General features: G+C 53.2%; 7 protein-coding genes across 7 annotated transcripts; 3 read left to right on the forward strand and 4 right to left on the reverse strand.

The window, feature by feature from the left end:
• Window positions 1-174: 174 nt before the first annotated feature.
• Window positions 175-2141, forward strand: P168DRAFT_323277 (uncharacterized protein). Its single transcript, XM_024840669.1, has 2 exons — window positions 175-587; window positions 742-2141. Exons 1-2 carry the CDS (start codon window positions 528-530, stop codon window positions 1750-1752), a joined length of 1071 nt encoding a protein of 356 aa, XP_024696684.1. The 5' UTR covers window positions 175-527; the 3' UTR covers window positions 1753-2141.
• A 443-nt stretch (window positions 2142-2584) lies between these two features.
• Window positions 2585-5358, reverse strand: P168DRAFT_286250 (putative DNA ligase I). The gene has a single exon (XM_024836312.1). The coding sequence runs from the start codon at window positions 5292-5294 to the stop codon at window positions 2817-2819; it is 2478 nt and encodes an 825-aa protein (XP_024696685.1). The 5' UTR covers window positions 5295-5358; the 3' UTR covers window positions 2585-2816.
• A 155-nt stretch (window positions 5359-5513) lies between these two features.
• P168DRAFT_308221 (RINT-1 family protein) lies at window positions 5514-8514 on the forward strand. The gene is made up of 5 exons (XM_024839176.1): window positions 5514-5678; window positions 5759-6006; window positions 6063-6368; window positions 6419-6563; window positions 6618-8514. Exons 1-5 carry the CDS (start codon window positions 5529-5531, stop codon window positions 8226-8228), a joined length of 2460 nt encoding a protein of 819 aa, XP_024696686.1. The 5' UTR covers window positions 5514-5528; the 3' UTR covers window positions 8229-8514.
• A 97-nt stretch (window positions 8515-8611) lies between these two features.
• P168DRAFT_294235 (uncharacterized protein) lies at window positions 8612-14529 on the reverse strand (the record flags this gene model as incomplete). The annotated part of the gene is made up of 4 exons (XM_024837943.1): window positions 8612-10288; window positions 10753-10756; window positions 10947-12970; window positions 13279-14529. The coding sequence occupies 4 exons, from the start codon at window positions 14527-14529 to the stop codon at window positions 8612-8614; spliced, it is 4956 nt and encodes a 1651-aa protein (XP_024696687.1).
• Window positions 14530-15265: 736 nt separating this feature from the next.
• P168DRAFT_246365 (Golgi transport complex subunit COG3) lies at window positions 15266-17992 on the forward strand. The gene is made up of 4 exons (XM_024834042.1): window positions 15266-15580; window positions 15653-15992; window positions 16049-17080; window positions 17149-17992. The coding sequence occupies exons 1-4, from the start codon at window positions 15372-15374 to the stop codon at window positions 17956-17958; spliced, it is 2391 nt and encodes a 796-aa protein (XP_024696688.1). The 5' UTR covers window positions 15266-15371; the 3' UTR covers window positions 17959-17992.
• A 147-nt stretch (window positions 17993-18139) lies between these two features.
• bck1 (putative MAP kinase kinase kinase (Bck1)) lies at window positions 18140-23050 on the reverse strand. Its single transcript, XM_024840670.1, has 2 exons — window positions 18583-23050; window positions 18140-18514 (listed from the first exon to the last, which is right to left on the reverse strand). The coding sequence occupies exons 1-2, from the start codon at window positions 23022-23024 to the stop codon at window positions 18385-18387; spliced, it is 4572 nt and encodes a 1523-aa protein (XP_024696689.1). The 5' UTR covers window positions 23025-23050; the 3' UTR covers window positions 18140-18384.
• Window positions 23051-24674: 1624 nt separating this feature from the next.
• P168DRAFT_262221 (alpha-keto acid decarboxylase family protein) lies at window positions 24675-26927 on the reverse strand. The gene is made up of 5 exons (XM_024834734.1): window positions 26561-26927; window positions 26414-26494; window positions 25134-26358; window positions 24872-25079; window positions 24675-24812 (listed from the first exon to the last, which is right to left on the reverse strand). Exons 1-5 carry the CDS (start codon window positions 26667-26669, stop codon window positions 24729-24731), a joined length of 1707 nt encoding a protein of 568 aa, XP_024696690.1. The 5' UTR covers window positions 26670-26927; the 3' UTR covers window positions 24675-24728.
• Window positions 26928-27026: the final 99 nt, after the last annotated feature.

Raw genomic sequence — 27026 nt, forward strand, 5'->3', positions numbered from 1 at the left:
TTGTAGTTATTTTTATTGCACAATTATCATCTCCATCTCTATATCTTGTAAATAGGTTTTCATGATACATTCCCTTCCTGGACCTTGATCCCTTCGGTTCCCCGGAGAGCAATCTCGATTTTTCATTTTCCAATTTTCATTTTTACAACTTCTGGAATTCGAATTGATCCATTCGGACCTTCCAGTTCTTAACTTCAATTTTACCGATATTTCCCCCCTAGACCAGACCTGGCTTGGTTGGACCCAGCACACACGACCTGAGCTGTTAGTTCGCTCTCTCTTTCAGCCCGTCCAATTCATCCACTCCTCATTCTCCAATCATTTGGTCTTTCTCTTCCCACTCCTCGAGTTCCTCCCCTTCATCTCCGCTTTCCAGCCGCCCTTGCTCCTCTCTGGTCTATGACCAAGCTTCTTCTGGGCTGCATTCTGCTTTTGACGTTTACCCACTGTTGTTTATGATCCTACCTGATCCCCCGGACCACTTGGTGAATAGCCCTTCGCTTCCTGCTGTTCACTGACCTCCAGCGATGGCCCTTCCTCAGCCACCCAACTCGGAGAAGACCGTTCGCAAAATTGACATTGCTCAGGTATTTCCATGACTGTGCCCCCTTCCGGTGGAGAGATTTTCGTGCCCCAATCCTTCCATCCCTAGCACATGGGGTAGGCGTGAACTGGATGCACAGACGAGAAACAAAAATGAAATCAATGAGGAAATTTTTCTAACTAGTCACTCCATCATAGGTTTCCCTCAGCCTCCAAGATCGTCTCGGCCTCGCCAAAGTCAAGTACCAGAATGGCCGTCTCCAGTCCCTCGATCACTCCGGTGGTCGTTCCCTCCTCTTAGGGAGTGACAAGCCGTCGGATTCCTCGTCCGAAATATCCCATAGCCGTTGCGAGACTCCTCTGACGTCCCCTCCCTTGCGAACTGCGACCTACTCGAAGGAATTGCCCCGATCATCACGGAATAGACATGCAGCCACGTTCGATTCCAAGGTGATGCAGCCGATGCTGTCGGCCGGCCGAAAACGTCTCCGGTCGGACTCGGTCACGGATCGTCCAGCAAAAGCTCCTCGAGGGTCTTGGAAAAGTTCATACCAACTCCCCGAGTCGTCTCCGGGCTTCAACCGGCACATGGGACATCGCCAACGACATTTGCCTCTCATCTCTGAGACGGCCCCGATCCCCGAGTTTTCCTCTCCGGCCCACAATCCCTATTCGGACGATGAGAACGACCCAGACCTTCCTGTTCATAGTTTTCAACATGTGAGCTCGATGGTGGGCTCCTCGCCTCCCCGTACTCCTCCACCAAAACACACTCGCTCGTCGCGGAACGAACGGACCTTGCGGCATGATGACGGAGCTGATTTGCTCCTGTATCTGGCCAATTCGCCCACCCCGGCCAGCGTCGCCAACAAGACCCACGCGCGAGACTTCCCTCCATCAACCCCTCCAAGTCAGCATGCCATGCTGCCGTCGCTCACCCCAACTCCCGGGGGCGGCAGTCTCTTCCCAAATTTCAGCACTCCCAATCAGCAGTTCAATTTTGCAGATTTTGTCAACGTCACCCCGAGCCCGGCTCAAGCACCCTGGGGTGGCCGTACGCCCGGAGGCGCGGCACGCACCCCTCTTGCAGCAAAAGATAGGCGGCGGTCGAACTTTGACACCCTGTTACCTCCTGGTGCAGACAGCCCCAAGAGCCGAGCGAGAGCGTCCGGTCTCCTCTTGCAACTTGGTGGAGAACTCCGTCCTTGAACACATCATGACCAGACCCTCAAACATCCTTTTCCTTGTCCCATTTTACGATTACCAAGTTTAATGACCGTTATGTGCACACACCAGATCATCCTGTTCCCTGCCGCTCTACCCCTCACTTCCTCATACCCTGCCACCCCTTGTGTCAATTCCCTCTGCGGCGGCGGCCTTGGTATTTGTCCATACACCTCTTTTCTTATGTCAATCCCCGACTTTTGCATAACCTTTCTTTTGTATGACACCTCTAGCCCACCATCCGTGTTCGGCATTCTCTGTTTTCTATTCTTTCCATCATGTCCCCTCTTTTCATTTGTGGCAAAGAAACTTGAAACCGAATCGCTCTGACGCGGTCAAGCTAGCTGTATATGCACGAGCGTCACCTATTGATGAATATATACCATCCAAACTCTACCTTAACCCACTAATTTCCTATGGGGAGCCCCATCACACCTGTATAGCATTAAAACCATTAATCAAGCTTACCCCGCACGGGTGGGCAGAGGCCAAAAAATATCGAGTCAGACAAAAACAACACGCGACACCCGACGCGTCAAACTCTAATTCGTGTCTATTTCGCGCTCGCGCTAGCCCGGAAGTGGTATGGTCGCATGCGCCGGCCCTACGCTAACCGACCAATTGACGAGGTGCACGGTTTAGCTGGATTAGGTAGGTTGGTGCCTGAGGTGTCGTTTTGTCTGCCTACTGTTTCATGCTGGATCACGGCTTTCCTAACAATGAGAATTATAATAGTAATGATAATAATAATGATAATGATCAAGAGGATGGAAAAGAGTACAAACACACAAGTGATAATGTGGTTCTTGAGAAGAACCTCTACTATATCTGTCTTCACAATCATCATGTTGACCCTGCCTATATATGCTCGAATTCCCTCATTGATATGGTCGTTTATTGCATAAGGACCTGTTAAAGCCAACGCTCCTTCTGCCAACACCCGCGGGGTCATGCCACACCATGTCTCACAAGAGGTAGGTAGAATTAGGTTGCAGACCAAGCTGCATAACCAGAAGGATTCTCCTAGGTCATCCATCCCCCTACTCGATCTAAGCCGGCTGCATCTCAGAAGCCGGATCCTCGTCACCTTCAAGAACCGCCTTCTCCGCCTGCTTCCGCCAAAGCAGCGCCAAATAATCCCCCGTCGTCGCCTCCTCAAGCGACTTATCCTCGCGGACCTTCAGAAACCGCGGAAACCGCAGACTGAGCCCCCTCTCGTCGCTGACCAGCCCAATCGCAGCCGTGTAGGTCGGACTGAGCGTGATGTCCGCGAACGCCATCTCCCACACCTCCTGCGGCTCGAACCACACGTCCGGCTGCTCGCCGTAGTACTCGACGTAGCTGGGTCGAGAGATGACGTTCACCCCCCCGGGATCGTATTTTTCCCTGTTGGATTGGTAGAATTTGTCCGTGAAGCCGGACATGCATTTTGTGACGGCTTCGAGGGAGCCGGTTTCGGCGTTGCGGACTGCGAGGAGGATCGGGGACCACCATTTGGTTTTGCGGCCTTGGCCGTGCCACCCTGCTATCGGGATGAGGTCGAGGGTTTCGGAGGAGGTGCTATAGTCTTTTTTGACTTTGAGCCAGGAGTCCATGCGTTTGTCGGGCTCGTAGGTCGAGAGGAGGGCCTTTCGTCGGCTGTTGCTGGTGGTGGTGGTGGCGCTGTTGGGGGTGTCTGTGCTTGGTATCGGGTTTGATTGTTTGTCGTTTTTGTTAGGGGCGGGGTTGGGTGTGTTGTCGAGGACTTTGACCATGATGCCTTCGCATTTGGCGTCTGTTGCGCTCTTGAAGAACTCGAGGACGGAGTCGGAATCGGCTGATGTTGCGTCTAGGCTCTTGACCCAGGTGAAGCGGTTGGGGATTCCCACGAATAAACTGCGGAGGAGCTCTCGGCGCTCGCGGAAGCATCGATTTAGGAGAGGCTCGCCGTTTAGGTACATCAGATCGAATGCGAAGAGGCAGACGTTGACTTTGATGCTGCCTACGTCGACGTTCTTTTTTGCGCGGTTTGTCAGTGTCTGGAAAGATTGCAGATCGCCGGTTTCTTGGTCTACTGCGACGACTTCTCCTTCGAGGATGAAACTTGATACGCTTTCTCCCCGGATCTCAGGGACCAGGGACACGAGGTCTGGGTATTTTTCTGTCATGTTCTCGAGGTGGCGGGAGAATATTGATACCTTCCCTTGCTCGTCGCAGTGGACTTGCGCGCGCTGACCGTCGTACTTGAACTCGCAGCTGAAGTCGCGCCCTTGCAGCTTTGTGAGCATGTCTGACAGGTCTCGTGTGATATTGCCGAGCATTGGTCTGAGTGGAATGTGTAGCTGCAGTCCACATCGCAAAAGCAGTTCCTCAGTGACTCCAATCTCTAGCAGGCAAGGAACAAGGTCGTTGTAATCTGGGTGTCTGGCGTAGGATGACTTGACGATCTCCTCCGCATTGCTGTAGATCCCCGCAAGCTCCTCCTTCTTAAGACGGGACAATTCCTGGAGGGAATATGGGGTATACTCGCCCTCCTCAGGCTTTGAAAGTAGACAAGCTCTAGCTAGCGCAATGAGCATGGTAGTCTTGACCGCACCGATCCGCAGATTCTGGACCAGAGTGCGGACAATGTACCGACTCTCCTCCGCACCACGCGTATCCTGAAGCAATTTCTCAACGATACGTTGTTTATTTTCCTGGCTTCCCGGGCCTTTGCTCGTGGCAATCTTCTGGAGTGACTGGTAAACGCCCTTAATCCTGAGTGGCTTGGGTTTTACCAGCGTCAGGCTTTGCCTCTTCTTGGCTTCGAACGCTACGTCGCCTGCGTCTCCAAGCTTATCATACAGAGACTTGAGTCCCTGGCTATTTAGCCCGTATATTTTCTTGAGGCCTTTCGATATCGAGGAGCCGCCGAGCCCTAATTCCATTTCGTCGTACGGAGGCGAAATTGAGTTGGTTGCTAGCCACACCGCAGGGAGAACACTCGACGGATCGCTTTCCATGAGGACGCGAAGAAAGTTGACCAGCGTATCGACTATTTTGATGCGACTATTTGTAGCGTTGGCAAGAACAAAAGCCCTTGTCAGGAGCGCATACGAAGCATCGCCGCCCGAGGTAGCCCAGTGTTTTTGCAATTCATCGGCGTATTGTCTCGAGTCAAATGTCAAGGGGCTTTGGTCGAAAGGAATAGAGAGAGAGACAGTATCCTCCGTGCCGGAAGACGACTGCAGAGAAATCATATTCTTCGATGGTATACTTGGCGGGCGTTGCGGACTGTGTCCGCGCTCTGGGGTCTCTGGCGCCTCACTAGGTGAAGGGGGCGTCTCTTCCGTCACATCTTGTTGGTTCCATTCTGCTTGAAGCTTTCGAGCTAGAGCTTCATCAGACAGTGTCTCTTCTGTCTGATTCGACACATCGGAGTTCGTAGATGTTTTGATTTTCTCAGCTTCCTTGGAGGCTTGGCCCTTGAAGAATGACGCTATACTCCGGGACTTTTGCGGGGAGGAGTCAAGGTCATCTCTCTTGCGCTTCTTAGCGGGACTGGGCATGATCAGGGATCAGAAATATATATTTTACGAGTAAATCATGACCAAAAGTGTTGGCAAATGCGCCCTGATGCATGATGCTGTAGACATAACAGTTGGGCAGCGGCGGTGACGTTTGTTGCGACGGAGCTTCCCGCTTTTGGCAAGGCGGCGTGGATCGCGACACCTTGTGCTTCTCCCTCCACCTAGTTATCATCTTCTGGATTATTCGAACCCCGCCGTCCATCCCCGCGAATAATGGCGACCGCTCCCCCCGCATTATCGTCGCATGAGCGAACTCGTGTGGAGGATTATCTAAATGATAAAATCCAGGTCTCTGGCGACTTTGAGAGCCTCGATTCGTTGCTGTCTAGCTTGCGGGCCCAACATGATCTCCAGAGGAAACAGGTGAGGACCCCCGAGCCCTTCGCCTTGAACTGAAGGATGGACCAAAATTAGAGCCAGAAGTTGCTAATGGCATTTCGCAGCTAGCTGAAGCCCAGGAGGCCCTGTCAAACGCTACGAAAGCCTCGAACGAACACACCGAAGCGACCCGGAAGCGAGCCGAAGCGTTCAAGGCCCAACAAGCGGATATCGATAGGCGTTTAAAAGCTATCACGCGGTCGGATGCTAGTGATCAGGCAGCACAGCGCTTTGAAGAGAGTATACAAAAGCTTCGGAAATTGGAGATCTCAAAGGGCTATGTGGCCCTGCTGCAGGAGGCGGAGAAATTGAGGTACCTGAAGCACGGCGAGATTGTTTGTGATGCTGTCGCTAACGCACGATATACAGCAAGGATGCATTGGGGAACATACGTTCCGAGCCGCGACAGGCTATACCGCCTTATATTCAATTGCAAGGCATTGTCAGGTCGTTGAACGAGGCTCAGCCTGCGGCAGAGGGAGCCGCTCCTCATCTGGTCAATTATGTTGGAAAGTTAGCGTCGGCGCTGCGAGAACAGATGAAAACGGGTTTTACCAAGCGACTACAAGGGACTTTGGAACAGATGAAGTGGCCCTCGAAGGAATTGCATTTCCCAGACGATCTCCATGTTCAATGGAAGGAAAATGTCGAATTGCTTCTCGAGCTCCAGATACCGTGAGTACTACGTGCTTCAACCAGATGACTTTTCTGACCCTTATGTACAGGGAACTCAAAGCTCGCGATTTCTTTGCGGACAACAAGAGTGTTGAGCCTCCGATACTGTGGCCATTGGAGGTGATGGTACATCCTCTGGAGCTGCGGTTTAAGTATCATTTCAGTGGAGACAAGCCAACGAATAGATTAGACAAGGTTTGTGAGCGATCGCTTCGCACATTGACATGATTGTGCTGATTGAATGCTTAGCCGGAGTTCTTCATGGCTCATGTCACGGACTTGATCAACAACTTTGGCAGTTTCTTTGCTACATATCTCCAACCTATATTCGACGAGAAAGCACACAACGCCGGGTCTGAACTAGAATGGAACTTCTACAATGCATCCCATGCCTACATCACGGCTCTGTTGCCCATGTTGCAGCAGAAGATGTCAGCCTTCCTCCCTCAGATCTCTAACCACCCGCAGTTACTCAGTCACTTCATGCATGAAGTAATGAACTTTGACGAGGAAATCCGCGAGTCGTGGAACTACCTACCCGATCCTTATACAGAAGACAATTGGAAGGGGATGACGTGGTATGTCCTGACTAAAGAAGGCTGGTTTGACCGCTGGCTCCAAGTCGAAAAGGACTTTGCGTTGGCTCGCTACAAGGAGATTGTCGAAGCCCCAGGGAGTGGGGAAATCGACTATGAAGGCGTCGAACTTACTTCGACCAAGCCAACCAAGGCAGCGATCCGTGTGAACGACCTCCTCGAGACTATTACCGAACGTTATCAGCCCTTGTCCTCATTCAGCCAAAAACTGCGATTTCTCATCGACATCCAGATTACGATCTTTGACCAATTCCACGACCGCCTGGGATCAGCCCTGGAAGCTTATCTCGCGATGACCTCAACGATCGGTCGCACCGTGCAGGGCGCGGACGGCCAAGCCATAGAAGGTGTTGCGGGACTGGAGCGACTTTGCCGCGTTTTCGGTAGCGCAGAGTACCTGGAGAAGAAGATGGAGGATTGGAGCAACGAGGTGTTTTTCGTTGAGCTTTGGTCTGAGCTGCAGGAGCGTGTCCGACAGAACAAAGACAACGGACAGAACGTGGCCGGTTCCATGTCCGTCGCAGACGTTGCCTCGCGGACCTCGCAAGCGGTGAATGGCAGCAACACTGCTCAAGGTGTAACCCCAGAGGGAGCTTTGTTCGACGAGACTGCCTCCGCGTATCGCAGTCTCCGCCTCCGGTCCGAATCTATCATCACCTCGACACTCACATCCAATGCTCGCGGGGCCCTCAAACAATACTCGCGCGTTTCCACCTGGGCAACTATCTCGGGCGCCGCAACGGGGCTTCTTCCTCCCACTGCCGACCTCGCGCCAGCGCTGCACACCCTCTCCGTTGAAGTTTCCTTCCTCTCCCGTGCGCTGGGCGTTGCGCCTCTTCGCCGGATAACACGCCAAGTGCTCCTATCTATCCAGACACACCTCTGGAGTAACATTCTCATGCGCAATACATTCTCCGCCGCAGGGGCAGCCCAGCTCATCAGCGACGTCGACCACCTCTGTAAGACGGTTGATACCTCTCTTGGAGCGGCAGGCCAACAGGGCGGCTCAGCCAAAACACTCCGGAAATTGAGCGAAGGTCTCCTCTTGCTCGGGCTGGACAGCACTACCCCGTCAACCAGTGAAGCGTCGAACCCCGAAACGGACGGAGATGACAGTGCGCAGCGGGGTCTGTGGGAGGTGGAGAAGCGGCTCTTCAAGGACAACGAAAGTGCGCGAGACGTACTGGCCGAGATGGGCATCGAAACACTGATGGAGGCCGAGGCTAGAAGTGTGCTGGAGAGGAGAGCCGAGATTGGAAATTAGACTTCTACTAACGTGGTGACATGCATCTCGTATGTTCACTTTACTTTTTCTTGGCGCTCTATATACTTCTTCCATTCTGAAGCATTTACCTAGGTTTTCCACATCACTAATGGCCTAGTTGGTTTTGCTATAGTTGTTGGTCTATCTTATGCACTTTTACCTTATACTAAGAGCTAGCCATAGATGCAAGACACCATCGTGGCGAGTGACTGTTGTGGTATATCATTTGTAACGTCCTAGATTCTAATAAACCCTTTTTTTTACGTCCTTCTCGTTGTACACGCCCACATTAACCAACAATCTAGCTGTACAGATACTCATAATGCAGAAGCTATACTCTATGCGAAACTATATACTCTATCCCAACCAATACAACTTAACCCTCAAACCCGATGATGAACAACAGGCCCATGCCCCCTCTCCCCAGGCCTCTTCCAACCATTCAGGCCACTCCCCTGCGCCTTCAAATCCTCCACAACCCCAGGCCCAACCTCCTCAATAGCCCCAACAAGCGCCTCAACAGTCTCCATCTTCGTCTGCACATTAGCCACACACCGGAAAAACTTCCCATTCCCAACAGCATCAGGATCCTCGCCGCCCGAAGGGGGCGCGAAATCGACCATGAAGCCCCTGCTCACGATAGCGTGCGTGATCCGCTCCGTCACCTTGCTGTTGGATTTGCCGCGCTCCGTCTCGTTGGAGACTACCCCGCGCGGATGGGCCATCTGCCGGCCCGGCGCGTAGTAGAAGCATACTTGCAGGCACGGCGGCGGGTTCTCGCTGACAAGGATGAAGTTCGGATTTTGTTCCACGAGTGTCGCGAGGTGGGTCGCGACTGCGCAGGCTGTGTCGATTTGCTGGGCGTAGCCTGCTGTGCCGTAGTAGGTCCAGCCGAGGAAGAGTTTCAGGGAGTCGGCGCGTCGGCCGCATTGGAGCGTGAGGTCCGCCAGGTCCCACACTTCGGGGGAGTCGACGGCAATTTCGGACTCGGGCGCCATGGAGCCGTTGGTGTTGTCGTTGTCATCGTCGTCGTTGTGGAAGAGGTATCCGGCGGGGAGGGTATTCGCCTGGTGGAACCGACGGAGGTCGGCGGCTAGGAGGAACGAACATGTCACCGGGACACCGATCATTTTGTGCGGGTTGATAGCGATACTATCTGCCTTTTCCGTGCCGGCGAGCTTGCCGCGCTGGCGCTCGGAGAAGGCGAACGAGCCGCCCCAGGAGCCGTCGACGTGGAGCCAGAGGTTATACTTCTTGCAGATGGCGGCGATGTCGTCGAAGGGGTCGAAGGACCCCATGACGGTCGTTCCGGCGGTGGAGTTGACGTAGAAGGGCGTGCGGTTTTCGCTCAGCGCCTTTTGGACGAGCGCTTCTAGCTCCGAAGCGATCATCCGGCCCTGTCCGTCGACGGGGACCGCCCAGACGGCACTACTTCCGAGCCCGAGCATCTGCGCCGCCTTCTCAATGCTGTAGTGGCCGTGGGCGCTGGTGAAAATCACGAAGCGGTATCCGCCATTTCCGTCTTTCTTGGTGTCCGGGAAGAGGTTGTTGCGCGCGATGACAATTGACGTCGTGTTGGATGCGGAACCGCCCTGGACTGAGATTCCGCCTGCCCGAGGGCCGCGCAGCCCGAACAGCGCTGCTAGCTGCTTCCCGGTGTATTTCTCGATGATCGACAACGCCGGCGATACTTGGTAGACGTGGACGTTGGTGTTGAGGGCCGCGAGGATCAGCTCCGAGGCGACTCCGGGTGCGTTCGTCGACGCATACAGCTTGTCGAGGAAGCCCTGGTGCCAGGTGTTGACGGAGTAGCGGAGGACTTTCTGGAGGGCTCCGATCAGTCCGTCCTGGCCTGTCCCCTGTTCCGGAAACTCCAGTTGGAGGAGTTTCTGCAATTCTTCTGGTTTGCGGTAGTCGACTAGTGAAGTGGTTGGTTCGGAATGGGTGCCGTTGGTGCCATTCGTGCCATTTGTGCCATTCTGAAGGTGCTTTTTACTGAGGGGCTCTTCATCCGCGGCGCGGATGAAAGGAATTAAGAGGTCCTCGACTGCATTAAGAAGCTATAGTTGGCATAGGAAGAACACTGTTAGCCTCATGCGGCGATTTAGCAGGAAGGAAAAGGGAAGAGAAAAAAAAAAAGAGCAAAAAGAAGACTCACGTTGCGAACTTCGTCCGCGCGACTGACTGGCGCAGAAGTAGCCATTGATATTGCCGGGGAAAACTTCTCGGTATATATCTAAATACAAGTATAGAAAATAGTCAAAGATATCAAATATGCAGGGAGTATGTACATGTATGCATGCTCTTCGTGGTTGTAATATGGGGAGTGGGCCCAGCCGATTCCGGCGCCGATGGCGACAGATACCGCGGGGTTGACATCATGATCTACACGATTCCGAGGGTGAGGTTTTCATAGCAAAGATTTATTCAGATATGCAATTAGATTGGGCGGAATTGATCGAATAATTTGGTAGAGCCTGTAAAGGCATGTTTGAGAAGGAAGGTTGGCAGTAAACGCCGTTACATCCCTACAGTTCGATCATGCAATGTAGATCATTGGGATTCATTTCATAGAGACGTCTGTTTACATGCGATCTAGACTAGTCTAACATGACAAGGTATTATATACAGCAAAGCTATGCATTTTTTCCACCATCCAAACCCTACGGTCTGGCCGACCCATCCGCCTTTGTGGTCTCCTCAGCCTTTGCGGCAAACCGAGCCCGCGCCAGCTCAATCTTCGACTTGGGCCGTTCTCCAGTGCCGTCGCCATGGTCGATACCTTTCGCTTTCGCGCCCCATTCACTGCGTCGTCGCTTGTACAGATCCATCGACCAGTTCTTCCATACAGCGCGACCCACGAACGAGTCCCGGAGTGTCATCTCCTGCTGAGAGAGTTCTTGCGCCATGCGCTCCTTGACGAAATAGATATCATTCGTGGCCGGCCACAGCGCATCGACCACGTGGGAGCCGCTGCTGTCGAGGGCCAGGTCCACGAGATGGCCCTGGAAGCGGGTTGTAAACTGGCGGCGGAACTGGGGCGTGGAGGTGGGTAGGGTCATTGCTTGTTGGAGGACGCGAGATGCCGTAGGATCCTTGGCTAGCTCGAGGAGCGACTCGGATGATTGCGCGAGCAGACTCGAGTGGATTAGTCCGCTGAGAGGGCCGCGAGCGGTCAACATTGTCTGCGCGAGAAGCGAACCGTGGAGCCTCTCGGCGGCAGTAGGTGCTTGGCCTTGATCAGCCCCCGACTCCTTGAACTCTGCGTTGGGCTGGTTTGCGGCATCGCTGGAAGTGTTCTCCCGTCGAAGGATTTGGCTTAGTCGGCGGGCCGGATCCTTGTCGTAGGCCGCTTCGAAAGCCCGAGCGAGAGCATGTGTGTCGATTCCACGAACCAGACACCGTTCAATCAATACCTTGGGCACGACTAGCCGCCCCCGTTCGATAAGACTAGGGATTTGAGGGGACAGTCGTTCCATTGCTTCCTTGAGATCGTCTTTACCGAGTCGTTCCAGGACCCGGAGGACAACATATCCAGCTGTAATGTTGCGCGCGAGTGAGGCGATCTGATCGTGGAAGAAGTTTCTGTAAAAGCTTTTGAAAAGCTTTCCGTGTACGCATCGCACAATGGTTTCCACGAGACGAGACCCGACCGGATCGTAGAGCAGCCCGCGAATGAAGCTCGTGCCTTCACTGCCCTCTGTGAACTCCTCATCGGGGATCAACTTCCGGATGATCGAATTCGGATCTTTGGTGGCAGACTTGCCAAAGTGCAAAATCTCCAGAGACACCAGCACCTGCAAAACCGGGTTTCCCACCGGATGGGTCGCCAGCGCTCTCAGATATGTATCGTCCAGCACTAATATAATATCCTTGATGATCTTCTTCAAGGTTTTCACGAAAGTATCCGGCACGCTTCTCTTCTCCGCCACGACGTTTTCCTCCCGGGGTTCCATCTTGGCGCCCACCCGCTCCTTCTTGCGACTGGCGACGACCGAGTCGTTGCTGGTAACATCGACCGGTTCGCCGCCGAGAACGAGAAGGAGAACTCGGATCGTGTGGGACGCAAATCGTTCGGTCAAGAGGTAGCCCCAGTTCCCCTCCAACTCCTCCACGACCTTCATGAACATCTCCGCGAGCGAGAGCTCCGGCTCCGGGTCTTCCTCATCCTCCTCCTCATCGCGACGAGCCTTCGCCTTCGAAGGCTTATCCATCACTCCCGGCGCCGCGCTCACAAAGAGCGCTTCGCAGCAGTGGCTAGCAAACCGATGCTGCACCAGGTGCAAGAAGTGGCCGATAAACTTATTGAACAGCCTCCGGATCTGGCGCATGTCCGACGCAGCGATCAACTTCTCCATCAGCCTCGAGCACGACTGACTGCACGCAATCTTCAGCTCCTTGCCATTGGCCTCCCTGTAGACGCTGTCGATGAATAACCGCCGTTCCTCGGCGTCCCCGAACTGGTCCAGCTCGAGCATCTCGTTCGCGCGCGAAAAGTACTCCTGCTCCTCGGTGTCCAGAAGACCGTAGAACGGCATGTCGCCGGCCTGCATCTGATCGTGTCCTTCCCCATCTCCATCGATTTGCATCTCCTCGCCCAGTGGTATGTAGTCCGCGCCGCCGGTGATCTCATCTTCCGTTGATTCAGGCTTCTGTCGCTTCGGGGAGTGCTCGGGCGCGTCGTCGTGCTTTCGCTTCAAGGTGTCTTTGTTGGCTTTCTCGGCCGCACGCCGACCTCTTTTCTGATTTTCACGAGGCATGATGCGATCGTCAAGGGGGGGATTGGGGTTGTTGTGGAGGTTTGGCTGTTGTTCAACTTTTTCTTTTTTTCTTCCGCCTGGGAAATTTTTGGATAAGCGGTGGTCCGAGCGTCTTCCGCTGATAGTCGGTGTTTGTTTTGTTTGTACGGTGATAAGCTCCCATCAAGACATCCATTATATTCAACTAGGATAAGAGTACAAGGTAGAAAGTAGCACTTTTCTTTGCTCATAACACGTATAAAAATACAAATATGTGTGAAGTATTATATGGCAGAGTAGATCGCAGAAACGTGTCTGCCACACTCAACCCGCTGCTCCATGCTCACTGTCCGCTTGCCAACTTTGCCCTTGTGACGGGGCATAATTTGAAGTCGCGCCTCCTGCTTCGGATGCTCCCCTCCTGTTTCCAGTGGCGCGTTGATATACGTCGGTTTGGCCATATTGGTCCTCTTGCCGGTTCCGAGCTGGAAGTGTTCGTTCCCTCCCCACCAGAGGACATCGAAGCCCCAGTCCTTGGAGCTTTCTAGAGAAGTGGTGGACGATCTTTCCAAATGGGCGCTGTTGTCCATGATGGCAGACACGTGCGTTGTGCCAACGGAGATTTCACGCAAACGGATCGGGGTCAATTTCTTAGCACGCTCGTCGTACTCGAACAATCCGCTCAACGCTTTGATCTTGGCAGGCACGTCCTGAATATGCGTCCACTTTCCAGTCCCGAGAGCACCCCAAATCCCCCTTCCACAAGTCCAGGTATCGGCGGTGATGCGGTCTAAGTCGCGGATGGTGGATGGGTTTTCACCCGGGCCGACGATACGTTTGGCATCCACCGTGAAGAAGCTGTTAGCTCCCCCAGCCGCAATGCTGGTCACTTTAGGAAACCAAGTGTTGCCACGATAAAGCTTTTTGACGGGAATTGCAGTCGGGGTGTCGTGGAACGGGAGAGCAGTGTCAAATGCGAACCCTAGCTGCCCAAATGAGTTGTCGCCGAAAGAGTAAACGCTGCCATCCTTGCTCAAGGCCAGGGAGTGGTAGTCTCCAGTTGCAATTTGGACAATCTTGGAGCCGGCAAAACCCTTGACCTCATGGCAGGAATCCACGGGACCCTTGGGCCGCGTCGCCCATGTCAGCCCAGGGACCCCCAATTGCCCGAAAGACGGGTAGTGTTCTGTAGAAGAAGCAACAGAGAAGACTCGGCCAGAGCTGGTCATTAGAAGGGCATGTTCCAGTCCACCACTGATGGCGGTGACCTTTTCGCCCAGCCCCAGGCTTGGCTTCAGCAGACGATAGCTAACCTCTGCGGTGCCAGACCAGTAGGGCACCCAGGAGCCTTCTTTCAATTTTCGACCGCCCAACTGATCTTCCTTCGCCATCGGCAGGGAGTATACGTTTCCATCAGATGACAGCGTCAGGATTCGGTCGTTGGACATGCACACGGATATCAGGTTCTTGCCAGTCAGAGTCTTGGCGGGCTTGAACTCCGTTTCCGAATAGCCCTTCCCCCATTGCACAAGGTCACCATTTTCCAGAATCGCAGCTCCCATCTTCTCTTGGAGCTTGATATCCCTCAGCACATGACCGTCAAAATAGTGAAGGTTGCGTGGTGTTTTGATGTTGGTGGCTTTGCTTTCGGGGTCCACCACACGATGCGCATTGTCGCCCCATAGGTATACACCTGGACTTTTCACGCTTCGTTTCTCCTGTACGAGTGGAAAGTCGTCCGTTGTCTTCGAGTGATCTTGCGCGCTGGATGGCGGTGCACCTTGGATGCGAGTTGTGTTGGATGTCGCATACGAATAGGCGAGAAATGCAGCAGTACCAGCTCCTGCCAAACCTAACGAGTTGCGGAACCAGTGCGATGACGACGCAGGCTGTTCAAACGTCTTGTTGCCCTCGGTAGGGCGAGCATAATTTCTGCGCCCAGGTGTTATGGTAAGGCGGCCGCGCTTGGGAAGCCGACGGCAGGCACTGGCGGTATTCGCCGCGGGGCGTTGCATTCGCGCTGTCCACATGGTGATGACGCAATTAGTATTTCACTCCGTGTACATCCTGCATAAGCAGAAGAAAAGTAGACTAGATTGTGTTCTCGCGGAGAACAAGCGACGATTATATGAGGAGAGAAAGGCGAACTTCAAACACCGCAAGCAATAATCAGTTGCGTCAATGCGCGAGAGCGGAGGAGGGCGGCAGAATACCGCGCGGCTCCCGAGGGCACGGCCTTGGGGAAGGTGTCAACAATCAACGCTATTCGGTCGGTCTACGAGTCGTTCTCGACTTCAATGTCTTTTGCGTTGGACAGACTCTAACCGGTCTACATCATTGAACAATAAACCAAGTCCACAGCGAGTCCTCGCCCTCTCACCCTCCAACCCGACCCGGTCCCACAATGCGCCAGCAAGCTGCGGGAGGGCGAAGCCGTCGCCAGACAGCTCCTCCCCGTCCGCCCCTAGATCTTCAAGCTAAGAAGACCGAGAAGGCCGACGAGTCTCCAGATGGGTCAGACACTGTATCCAATATTCGCAATGAGCTCGACTTTACCCAGTGGTTCAACGAGGTGGAAGAAAGCTTGTTGGAAACCAGCTACGATGAGTACCAGTAAGTAGTACACTGGCCACGTGCATCCGCGACGATCAGAGTATGCTGAATGCTAACTACCATCCACAATAGGTCTTGCCTCCACGAATTGCAGATGTCAAAGTCCCATTTAGATACACTCTTATCCGATACATCCTCAACCCTCGATCTCCTATCCAGTCTGTCCAAAGATTTCGTGGCAGTCGATTCGCAAACGTCCAATTTCGAGAAGCAATGCGAAGGGTTACTTTCTGCCCAGCGGCGCGACTTGGAGCTCGCGATTAATATTGAGGACAATCTGCAATACTATGACTTCTTGGATCCTGCTTCGAGGAGGCTTAATGCCCCGGGTGCTGGGAATTCCGTACGAGGGCGGGATTTCTCGGAAATGCTCAAGCGACTGGACGAATGCCTGGACTATATGGAAACACATGTTCGTCCAGTTGCCACCATTATATATGTCGTGCGATGACTAACGATTTCTTATAGCCCGAACAAAAAGAAGCAAGCGTATACCGATCCAGGTACCGTCTTCTTATGACGCGAGCCCTCACGCTTATTCGAGGGCACTTCGTCGCCGCCCTCCGCGACATATATCTCAACGTATCCAAGAAGATCGCAGACAAGCAGCTCAATGATACAACCATGTCCGCCTTGTTGTATGCCAAATTTCGAGTTGGCGCCCCGGAACTGAAACAGATTGGTCTCGAGATCCAGAAGAGAGCCGTGCCGCCGTTGGACCCGGACCAGGGTTCTGAAGCTGAGTATCAGAGTCTTCTTAACGAACTTCAGGACAACTACGCGGCGACCCGCAGCAAACTCATAGTGCCGCTTGTACGCAAGCAACTACATGAAATTTCACAGGCGCCCAGTACGTCGACTGATCTCGTGTCTTTCGCACGCGGAAGCATCAGCTATATTCGCGGCGTGTGTCTCGACGAATACGACCTCTGGGGAGAGTGGTTCCACGGTCAGGGGGGTTTGTATTACTTTCTGGAGTCGATTTGTGAACCTCTCTACGACCACCTCAGACCAAGGATCATACACGAAGACAAAATCATCAGACTCTGTCAACTTTGTACCCTCTTGCAGACCCGCTATATATTCGACCCGGAAGAAGAGACCGAGATTACCGATGCCAATCAACTCGATTTCCCTGCGCTGATCCAGCCGGCCCTGGAAGACGTCCAAACGCGGCTCGTGTTTCGCGCACAAGCTTTTCTCTACGACGAGATTGAACGATATAAGCCGGGACCGGATGACCTTGACTACCCTGCCCGCAACAAGCAAGTCGCAAGCGCAGTTACAGAGGGCGAGAACCAGATATCTGGAAGAAAGATCGCCCCCGTTGACGTGCTTGTGAATCTTTCCAAGCCTTCAAAACAAGCCGACGAGAACTCCGAATCCCCACAGGAGCAAGACCCCAAATGGGATTTCGAGTCGCAAACAGCCCTAAGCGGGTGGTATCCGACACTACGGAAAGCCATTTGGCTTCTGAGCAGGATCTATCGCCTTGTAAACGTACTGCATCCCCATATGCCCGTCTCCCCTTCTACAACTGCACACCCCACTGACCAATTGTCCATTAGTCCACCGTCTTCGACGATCTAGCCCACCAAATCGTCCACCAAACAACCGACTCCCTCCACTACGCCAGCACCCTCATCGCCGCCAAATCCCCCATCAACGCGCAGCTCTTCCTCATGAGCCACCTCCTAATCCTCAAGCAACAAATCGTCGCCTTCGACATCGAATACGTCGCCCCAGAAGTCTCCTTCGACTTCTCCGGCGTAACGAGCACATTCTGGGAACTGCGCGAACGAGGCGGCCTTTTCAATCCCCGCAATCTCATGCGCCTCGTCGGACACGGGCTCCTCCCGCGCGTCATTGAGAACATGCTCGACGCCAAAGTCGAGCTCGACGGCCGCCTCCGCACAGTCATCAACGACTTCATCAACGGCTTCGCAACAACCATGACGGCGTCTCTCCCCGCCAAATTCGTCGACACCCGCAACCTCCAGCGCGGCGAACTCATGTACCCCACCTGCCGCAACATCGAGAAAGAGGTGCCCAGCCTGCGCAAGATCCTCGACGACTACCTCGACGACGCGCGCATGAAGGAGACGCTCGTCGGCGCCGTCCAGGACCGCATCATCCAGATCTACGAGGAGTTCTTCGATAAGTATACCTCTTCGGAGAAGAAGAGGGGCCACTTTGTTAGTAAGAAGGGCAAGGGCCGGGAGGATGCGGTCTGGGACGTGGATACCTTTGCGGAGTGGTGTGAGAGTGTTTTTCTAGTCGGCGTGTCGGGTCATGGTCAGGGTCAGGACGATGACGATGGCGATGACGTTGATGCCGTTACGAATAGGAGCGGGAGCCCGATTTCTCAGCGGAGGTGAAGGGAGTTAGGTTGTTGTGGTGGAATAGATTAATACAGATACCATTTTCTTTCTTTCTTTCTTTCTAATCAAATTCGATGTAAATACTTGGAGGAACTCCACACAGCAGAGCATGTTCTATAATATGAATTTTTATGTATTAGCGGTTTTGCTAGGATTGCACAGCACCTATCATGCCTTTCTAATAGTCAAATTTCCATAAAAGATTATAAAGAGTGAAATGTACCAGACAGTAAATTGCGACCCCTCTCATAGAAAAGAAAAACCACACCAGACGGTCAAGAAAAAAATATCCAAAAAGAAAAGAATCCAAATACACTTTGACGAAAAAAAGCGCCATTATGACACGAAGATATAGACAGGTTCTGGGGGTATGATGCAAAAGCACAGAACAGTAAGTAATTAAATACTCGGTAATCAGAAACATCACGCTGGGATGACAACATGGCGAATCTTGGCGTATAATTCGGTATCCAGAAAGTTGTAGTTGGGCTCGGGTTCGCAGAACGGGTGGCGGGTGAGGAGGGTTTCGGCGGTTGGGCGGTCGCGTGAGTCACTGTTTTAGTTGGTCTGTTAGCACAAGTCCAGTGTAATGGAGATGAAACAAGTAAAGGTACTACTTACACCGTGAAACAGTCGTACATGAAAGCGAGAGCCGCCGGGCTGATGTTGATGGATACGTCCTCAGGGATGGGAGGAGCTTGACTCAGACTACCCAACTTGAAGATAGCTCCAATAGCCTCTTCTCGACTCCAAGGCCGACGGCCAGCGAACATCTCGAGCACCACGCAGCCAAGGGACCAGATGTCGACCTTGGCGCTGTAGCCCTGGCCCTGGGAGTGGATGACTTCCGGCGCCATCCAGAATACGGAGCCCTGCATGGAGTTGGTTGAATCGTTGCCGTAGATGTTGTCGGTTTTCTTGGAGATACCAAAGTCGGAGATCTTGCAGGACCCGTCGAGATCCAGGAGAATGTTATCCGCCTTCAGGTCGCGATGCAGGATCCCCCGGTCGTGGAGGTATGACAGCCCGTCCAGCGTCTGCCGTGTGAGAGACTTGACCACGCTCTCCTCGAACTTGCCGTGTTTGCGCAGACAGCTGCCGATGGAACCACCGGAAATGTACTCCAGGTAGATCGAGATGGAAAGCTCGCCCCGTTCGCAACCGAGGTACTGCACGATATTGGGGTGTTCAAGGTGTTGCATGGTGTCGATTTCTTGGTCCATGGCAGCGACCATCTCCTTGATTCGATCCCTGTCTTGTCCGGCAATTCTAGGGTTGATCTCCACTTGCTTGACGGCCAACACCTCACCGTTGTCGGCGTTCATGCCCAGGAATACACGACCGTAGGTGCCTTTGCCGATTAGCTGACCGCGAATGATACGGAAAGTGGGTTGTCTTTGAGGAGGGCCCCCTGAGGCAGCGCGGTTCTGTGGGATGGGATCAAGCCGATTGAGTCGTCTGCCCGGCTTTGGACTAATCTGCATAATCCTCCCGCCGAACATTTTGGTACTCTTCCGGCGCAAGATATCTCCAGACTTCTGGCTCCCGGCAGGAGCATAAACGCTACGGTTCCGGTTCGACTGGTTCGCTCCTTTGGCAACCTCTCGGATGGATTTCATCCGCGTGAGTCCGCCGCCGCCGCCACCGCCGCCGACGCCACCGCTGGAACGAGTGATGTTGCGTCGAGCAACGATACCAGGATCCTGGGGTGTTATGGTAGGTTCATTCGAACCTAGAGGGTTTTCACCGGCATTAGGAGTGGGCGGTGTTGGGTAGGACGGAGCGTCCTGTTTCTCTCTATGAGCCACCTCGTTCTCCGCGGCAACTCTGCTCGCCGGTGATGAAGGCGGCGAAGGACCTTGCCCATCCAAGTAAGGTGCATCGAGGTCGATATCAGGGAAGAAGTCATCGAGGTGGTCAATGACGCCTTCCACGGGAGGTCGGCTTGCCCAAACATCACGAGCAAACGAGTCCCGGCGCGGTTTCTCATCTTCCGGTGAGCCGGTCATGTCGGATAACGACTCCCTGCCATTCCCCGAGTCTCCGCTAGATTGAGCAAAGGTCTCGCGGCTAGCGCTTGGTGACCTGAAGCTGACAGATAATTTCTTCCGAGCGGTACTATCGGTCTTCACAGTGAGAGAAGGCTTCCTGGGCGTCTTCTGAGAGTTCACGCTACTGAAGGTATCCGTAGCCTTTGTTGGCGTACTCTTGTTTGCTAGAGGGACTGCGAAAAGCCCATCGTCCGAGTCATCATCCGATTCTTCCGGTAGCATTGGCGACCGTTGGAAGGAAACCCTGGTCTCCTCAAAATCAAACTCAGGCCCATACGACTTGCGAGACTGCAACGTCGGTTTAGGCTCATCGGGGGCGAAATCATTCACCACAGGGGACGCTTTTTCAAATGGAGGCTGTTCTTGAGGGAACTGCACTGCATTTCGTGAGTCACTCACAGGCGTGCTGTGGTCCGAGCTTCCGCTAGCCTTGGCCGATCGAACCGATGGGGAAGGAGTACCAATGGCACTGGTCATTCTACCCACAGTGGCCAGCATTGCCCCAAGGCCATGAGTTCCGTGAGTCTGCTGAGTCTGCTGAGTCTGCTGAGTCTGCTGCGCCTGTTGAGTCTGCTGAGTCTGGGGGGCTGGGGCTTGCTGTATACGAGGACGCTGCGAATCTCTCCTCCTCAGGGAATTAAGCTTGGCGAGAGTATTCGACTCATTCGGTGCTGTGGGGGGATTGCGGAAAGGCACGAGGGTTTCCGCCTTCTTGTCCTCGTAAGGGGATACCCGCGGGGAGTCAAAATCAATGATACCTTCCCGTCTAAAACCCGTTTCGCTGTAAGCATCCTTTCTCGGCGGTTGAACATTGGAGATTCGGTTTTGTTTCTGCTTCCGCTCCACATCACGCATGTGCTCCTCTTGACGAGCTGCCAGATCAGCAGATTCTGGATCGAGCGACGCCGCCGCTGCTTCTGGGCCGCCATCCACAGGGGACATTCCGAGCGAAGATTGGGAGACATCGCGAACGGGAACTTTGGCAGCATGCGGCCTCAGTTGTTGTGGTCGCAGCGTCGATTGGGGAGATGTAGGCTTGGTTTGGTTGAGAGGTGAAATTCGGCTTCGAGCGTCTTCATCCAGGAGCTTTCTCTTTGGCGAGGCTGTGGTCTTCTCCGGGATTGAGACACCTAATCCGGCATTCTTATGGGCGCCAGGATTGACGTGCGGCCCGCGTACATAAAGCTTCAAAGACCCAATGGCGTCTGACTTCGTTCTTTGAGACAGGGTCAAGTCTGTGTCATTTAGAGGACTATCGTGTTCGGTTTGACCAGGTTCCGTTTCAAATATCTGGGCTGCGGGCCAATCGGATATCCCAATATATTGGCAAATGGTCGCACGCAACCTGACCACCGAATCTATATCAGTGATGTCAATCAGGCGATAATTGAACCCGTCCCAAGTAACAAAGGCCCACTTCTTCCCTTTCTGTGCTGGTCTCGCTTTCATGGGAAGCCGCTCGTGATCGGACACGGATGCTGATGACGGACGCTCCCCCACTGAAACATCACTGCTGTTGAAGTTCGGTCTAGTGTAGGGATGAGTGGTGTTGTATCGTGGGCTCGTCGGGGACTCCAGGAATAGCTCCTCGGGGGAAGGATGATTGGAGTCGCCTGCCTTTGACTTCTTCATAAAACGGGCCCGGAACCCTTTGCCATGTTCTCGAGGATACGATGCAGAATTGTCTCCACTCGGGTGACGAGCTTCTTGTGGCGAAAGACGGCTGCTTTCTTGCTTGTAGCTCTCGTAATACCGTCGGCCTGATGTTGAATCCGCACTGTTGCCACGGGAGTGCTCTCGTTTCATAGTCAAATCATTTGCGGAAGACGAGGCACCCATATAGTTGGGGTAGTGTGTAGCCGGGCTGCTGCTTTTCGGACTATCTTCGTATCCACGGCTAGGGAATGGGAAAATGCCGTTATCGCTAGATAAGGAAGGGTGCCTCCGATGGTCACCCTCTATATTAGAGAGCGCAGCTCGTGAGAAGTCGGAGCGGCCATGCGCTGTCCCTGTGCCTTCGTTCAGTGTAGTCTCGGAGGTCTGGTAGTCATGGCTTGTAGGGTTGGGCGTAGTAGCTGACCACTGGACATTCTGCTTTTGGTGATGAGCCAGTAGCGAAGACTTCAGGCTAGGACTGTTGCCACCAGGGCCGGCAGAAGTAGGTTCTTGGGACAATTTCGGTGAAATTTCCAGAACCCCGTCTTGGAATGCCTGGGACTCGCGTCGCTTGTAAGAGGGCAAACCAACATCGTAGTTTCCATCATCCTGGATCTGGCGAATCAGCCTCCGCATCCGTCGGCCTTCCTCTCGTTCGCGCGGTTCGTCCCAACCTGTGCCGCTGATCCCACAGGCTTTCGCCAGCTGGGGGTATACAACATTATGCATTTTGCTCAGGTTAGGTCGGCCATTCGGTCCATGTCCCAACTCCAGGAAGTCGGCTCCTTGTAAGTTCAGAGCCCTGAACGTCTCCTGCCAGTCTCTAGAGAACCCGTTCTTCGCAAGCCAGGACAGAATCCGCTCCAAGGGCCATTGTACTGCAGCCTCACTAGCCGACATGCCACCAAACAGTATGTTGTTATTGTTGTGTCGGTGACTGGACGACTTTGTCAGCTCGGTGGGTTGGCTTACGGGCTGCGGCTGCTGGCTTTGAGCGGCATTCATTCCCTGTGCCGGAGAGACATGGCCATGGATATTGTCGTTTACACCCGCTGACGATGACTGTGCCAAAGGCGTATTTGGAACATTTCCGTCCCGTTTGTAAGCACCGGGGTCAGCACCACCAACATGCTCATAGACAGGGTTGGAGGGGAGTCGTGGTCTATCGCCGGTCGGCAAAGTCTGGCTGTCGTACGCAGACATGGAATGCAGATCAAACGGGGGTATTCCAACACCTGGACCAAATGAACCAGCTTGTGGGACATACGTTGCGGACGTGGCTGGTCTACTATAAGTCGGCTGATTCGGAGGGGCCATAGGTGGTGGGGGTGGGGGTGGAAGAAAGCCCTGAGCCATTGCCTGCCTGGCTGCCCAATTCTGCGGCCAACCATGACTATTTTGGTGTTGTAGTTGGGGGTTTCCCATTTTCGGCGCACCGTATGGTGTTGCGGGGGCGCTCCGGGGGGCGGGCCGGGAGGTGGTGGGGGCATTACACCTTGAGCTTGCGGGTGTTGATATCGAGGCGGCGGCGGTGGCAGCATTATGTGTGACTGGGAGGGCTGGGTTGAGGATGGTGGTTGAACCGGCACATACTGTTGCTGTCTTTGACCGTCCATTGTGTCGACACTTGACGGACCACGGGAGCAAGAGTACGTTGCCTGGTTCGCGCAGAGTTGCGCATCCAAAAGCTCGATCGGGTCCACGCGCCGTAGTATACTTGCGATGACACGCTTTTGTTGGATCCTCTTTCAATGAGTCCTTATGGTTAAAAGCCGAAAGAAAAGCGCATTATCTAGGACCCCAAAGAGTGACACTGATTATTCGTAGGGCGAAAGACCGCTTATCGAAACCCTCGGGGAACGGATATATGGTGGGGTTGATGTCAAGTAAAACCATCGATCATCGCCACATACAGTCGTCCAACCATCAGTCCATCCGTTTGATGGCCTATGGAAAGTTTCGAGGCGTTTCCAATACGAGATCTTAGCGACAACCTCAAGTGTATCACGTCGGTTGAAACGGTAGGAAAGTTATGGCGCGGCGGGCATCCAGCAGATGAAGTCTATCGGCACAAACGGAGGGAGTAAAAGCGCTCTCTATGAATGTAGAGTTAGTTGTAAGGTCCCAAGCTCCAAGTTGAAAAGAAAAGGGACGACAAACAATGGCGACCTGCGCCTCGCGAAAGGAGCCCTGGGTCAAGAGGGTGAACACGAGGATGCCGCGGGAGACCCGACGGGGATGAAAACATACCACTGCCGGTGAACCGCTGCTGGAAAGTGGTATGTAAGGGTTGTTATACCAGCTCCCTCAGTCCAGCTGGTTCTGAATGTTAATATAGAGGGGAAGAAGGTTCGATCCCGTCGCAGGTGGAAGGTGTCGAGTCGAGAGAAATAATAATAACGGGGTTATCAGTTTAGCAATCGAAGTCGCAGCTCAAAAGTTTCAAGAGTGACGATGCGCTGGGGGTGGATGCCTTGGCGCCTAGATGACCGCAGATCACGTGGTCGCATACTAAGCAGTCAAAGCTTTCTTCCCCTTTTTATTTTGAAACACATCCGGCACTAGAGGTCATCTTTTAGTGTAATAATCAATATATTTGAAAGGAGAAATAGAATAGGAAAATGAGGGAAGGGGTGTCAAGCTTCAGTTTCACAAATACGAAAACCGGACCTGTTCACACCTCCCCCCACTTGGGGTTATCAAAGGTTGATTGATCATGTTCAGCCCTACAATAGCGTTGTTCCAGTGCCTACTCCGTACTAGAGCTTCTAAAGGATCGTTACAATCCCAGTAGATAGGCGCTTGGCCTTTGAATTCAATGTGCTAGTTACAAGATTCCATTGAAAGTGTCTTTCTAGAAGACAAGAACGGATTGACAATTTTGGTATGAGACCAGCCTCCTCTTGATTGCTTAGAAATTCCCTTAAACGATTGAGTCCTTCGTGACAAACAAGTCAAAGAAGCATATTACAATAAAGACATTAATAGAAAATAATAGGATGCTAGCACCTCCAGTGCGACAATCATGCTAGCACAATCGTCAAGCTCCTAGCCGAGCATTCATTTGTTCCTCTTCGCCGCTGCTTCAGCTGTGATTTTCAGGGCCGGCGGGGCATCGTCACGGGGCATATGGAGCTCCACCAACTAGTGCGCTTGTCAGCTGCGAAAGACATTTCATATGTGGATAGGAATCATCCACGTACCTGCAGGACAGACGAATCCGCAAATTCTTTGTTCGCAAAGAGCTTGGTCACCTCGTCTCTGGTTTGAACTCTGTACCCCTTGTACTGGTCCTTGGCGCCGAATACCACCGGAAGACTCTTGATATCCCACGGCTGGATGTCATTGTATGCCGCATCCCAGCCGTGGATATACCGCTCGATGGTATATCCCTCGTTGCAGATCACGAATCTATCACTCGTGTTAGTACATGATTTAAGGCGGCACAGGCTGAAATATTCTTACATGATGGGGTTCAACTTGTTCCGGATCATGGTGCTAAGTTCCTGGACAGTTAGCTGCAGACTGCCGTCGCCAATGAACAGCACAGTTCGGCGGCCATGCTCCTTAGCAGCCAAAGCCGCACCCTGGCATGCGCCCAGCGAGTAGCCAATACTTCCCCACAGAACTTGGCTGATGGCTGTGACATTGGGCGGGAAACGAGTCTCCCAGATGCCAAAGTTCGACGTTCCAGTCTCCGTGATGACAATGTCGTTCGCCTTCAACCACTGTCCAATAGTGGGCCACAGCCACGCATGGGTGATCGCCTGGTTACCGGAAGACTTCTCTTCGTTGGGCACGGTGTTCGTCAGTGGCGGCGGTGGTTGGGCGTTGACCGAGCCCATTTTCTGGATGACCTTCCGCAAGACGCCTTTCATGTTGATGTCGGGGTATTCCGAATACCGCACGCGAACGTAGTTGCTGTGGAAGTCAATAGTATTGAGCTGACCAATGCGATAGGTGAACCCGGTGGTGTTGAAGTCGGACTTGATGGCTCCGATACTCAGAATTAAATCAGACGACTCGACCTGCTCCCGAACCTCGGGATACGACCCAGTTCCCGCGTAAACACCACCGTAACACTTATGGGTCTCGTCCACTGCTCCCTTGCCCATTGGTGCCACAAAGGTTGGCAATCTGGAGGCTTCCATCAAGTCGTGGACTTCATCAAGGACGCGGTGGCGGATAGCGCAAGCATCAACCAGGATGACCGGCCTCTGAGCAGCGTGCAGGTATCTCAAAACGACATCCACCACATAATCTTCCTTCTCGGGGTCATTCGGGGGCAGAGTGAGGTCGATAGGGGAGTTGAGCCGGTCGCCCTCGATCTTCTGCACAATCATATCCGTGGGCAGAGTAATGTAGACCGGTCGGCTGCGAATCCAGCATTCTCGAATGGCGTTATCGATGAGCGTTGCCACTTCGTGGGTCTCATTCAGTCGTCCCATCGCGCACGAGATTCCCGAGCTCATTCTGGCAAAGACATTGAAGTCCCCATTCCCCAGGGTATGATGCAGCAGCATCCCATCCTTCTGCGACCGCGTGTGCGGCTGGCCGACAATGTGGACGATGGGGACAAACTCCGAATATGCTCCTGCGATGGCGTTGAGTGCGGAAAGCTCTCCGACACCGAAGGTAGTGACCAAGGCACTGATTCCCTTGACTCGAGCGTATCCGTCGGCAGCGTATCCTGCGATCGACTCGTTAGACATCCTCTTTCTAGTCCATGAACAGATCGATCTTACCCGCGTTGAGTTCATTGCAGTTGCCCACCCAGTTCAGTCCGCATTTTGGCAGGTAATCCAGAGCGACAAGATTGTAGTCACCTATATGTCCGTTACGATTAGTATACACATTTCTATCAAGGACTCTGGTATTCGAAGATTTCTTACCGGGAACACCATGCACCGAACGAATTCCAACCTGATGGAGTCGCCGGAAGAGGTATTCGGCAATATCAACTGGCTCGCGAAGCTCTCTGGTTGCGATATCGTTAGGCATGATGTGGGTTTCGGTTGGCTTTGATTAACAACTATGCTAAGAGCCAAAACCTGGAGGAGTAGAGGAATGAGTAATATATTTTTGGGGAGAAGAGTGGGTTGGCTGGCAATGGTTTATAAGGATGTAACAACGGCAGCCTATAACGTCATGAAAGAGACGTGATGTCATGTGTTTCTCCAAACCAGGTAGGACTATGTAGGTAACTACTACAGAACCAACCCACTTTTGTTGGTATGCTAATCGATACGCTCAGACTTGCAGGTGAATTTCTATGGCTTTCATTCTAAAAATTGTCCAACATCCTGGGAAATGTCGAATGATAATACCTCGTAGAAAAGCCACACGGATGTTTTATCA

This window comes from Aspergillus campestris (assembly GCF_002847485.1).
Source record: "Aspergillus campestris IBT 28561 chromosome Unknown P168scaffold_1, whole genome shotgun sequence".
Classification (NCBI taxonomy): domain Eukaryota; kingdom Fungi; phylum Ascomycota; class Eurotiomycetes; order Eurotiales; family Aspergillaceae; genus Aspergillus; species Aspergillus campestris.

Bases quoted from the DNA above. Each gene is read 5' to 3' on its own strand.
- P168DRAFT_323277 (XM_024840669.1), top strand. From the start codon at position 528: ATGGCCCTTCCTCAGCCACCCAACTCGGAGAAGACCGTTCGCAAAATT. The intron at 588-741 runs GTATTTCCATGA...ACTCCATCATAG, and splicing joins GCAAAATTGACATTGCTCAG to GTTTCCCTCAGCCTCCAAGA.
- P168DRAFT_286250 (XM_024836312.1), bottom strand. From the start codon at position 5,294: ATGCCCAGTCCCGCTAAGAAGCGCAAGAGAGATGACCTTGACTCCTCC.
- P168DRAFT_308221 (XM_024839176.1), top strand. From the start codon at position 5,529: ATGGCGACCGCTCCCCCCGCATTATCGTCGCATGAGCGAACTCGTGTG. The intron at 6,007-6,062 runs GTACCTGAAGCA...CACGATATACAG, and splicing joins CAGGAGGCGGAGAAATTGAG to CAAGGATGCATTGGGGAACA. The intron at 6,369-6,418 runs GTGAGTACTACG...CCTTATGTACAG, and splicing joins CTTCTCGAGCTCCAGATACC to GGAACTCAAAGCTCGCGATT.
- P168DRAFT_246365 (XM_024834042.1), top strand. From the start codon at position 15,372: ATGCGCCAGCAAGCTGCGGGAGGGCGAAGCCGTCGCCAGACAGCTCCT. The intron at 15,581-15,652 runs GTAAGTAGTACA...CATCCACAATAG, and splicing joins ACCAGCTACGATGAGTACCA to GTCTTGCCTCCACGAATTGC. The intron at 15,993-16,048 runs GTTCGTCCAGTT...GATTTCTTATAG, and splicing joins TGGACTATATGGAAACACAT to CCCGAACAAAAAGAAGCAAG.
- bck1 (XM_024840670.1), bottom strand. From the start codon at position 23,024: ATGGCTCAGGGCTTTCTTCCACCCCCACCCCCACCACCTATGGCCCCT. The intron at 18,515-18,582 runs GTAAGTAGTACC...CAACTAAAACAG, and splicing joins ATGTACGACTGTTTCACGGT to TGACTCACGCGACCGCCCAA.
- P168DRAFT_262221 (XM_024834734.1), bottom strand. From the start codon at position 26,669: ATGCCTAACGATATCGCAACCAGAGAGCTTCGCGAGCCAGTTGATATT. The intron at 26,359-26,413 runs GTAAGATCGATC...AGTCGATCGCAG, and splicing joins CTGCAATGAACTCAACGCGG to GATACGCTGCCGACGGATAC. The intron at 24,813-24,871 runs GTACGTGGATGA...CAAGCGCACTAG, and splicing joins CGGATTCGTCTGTCCTGCAG to TTGGTGGAGCTCCATATGCC.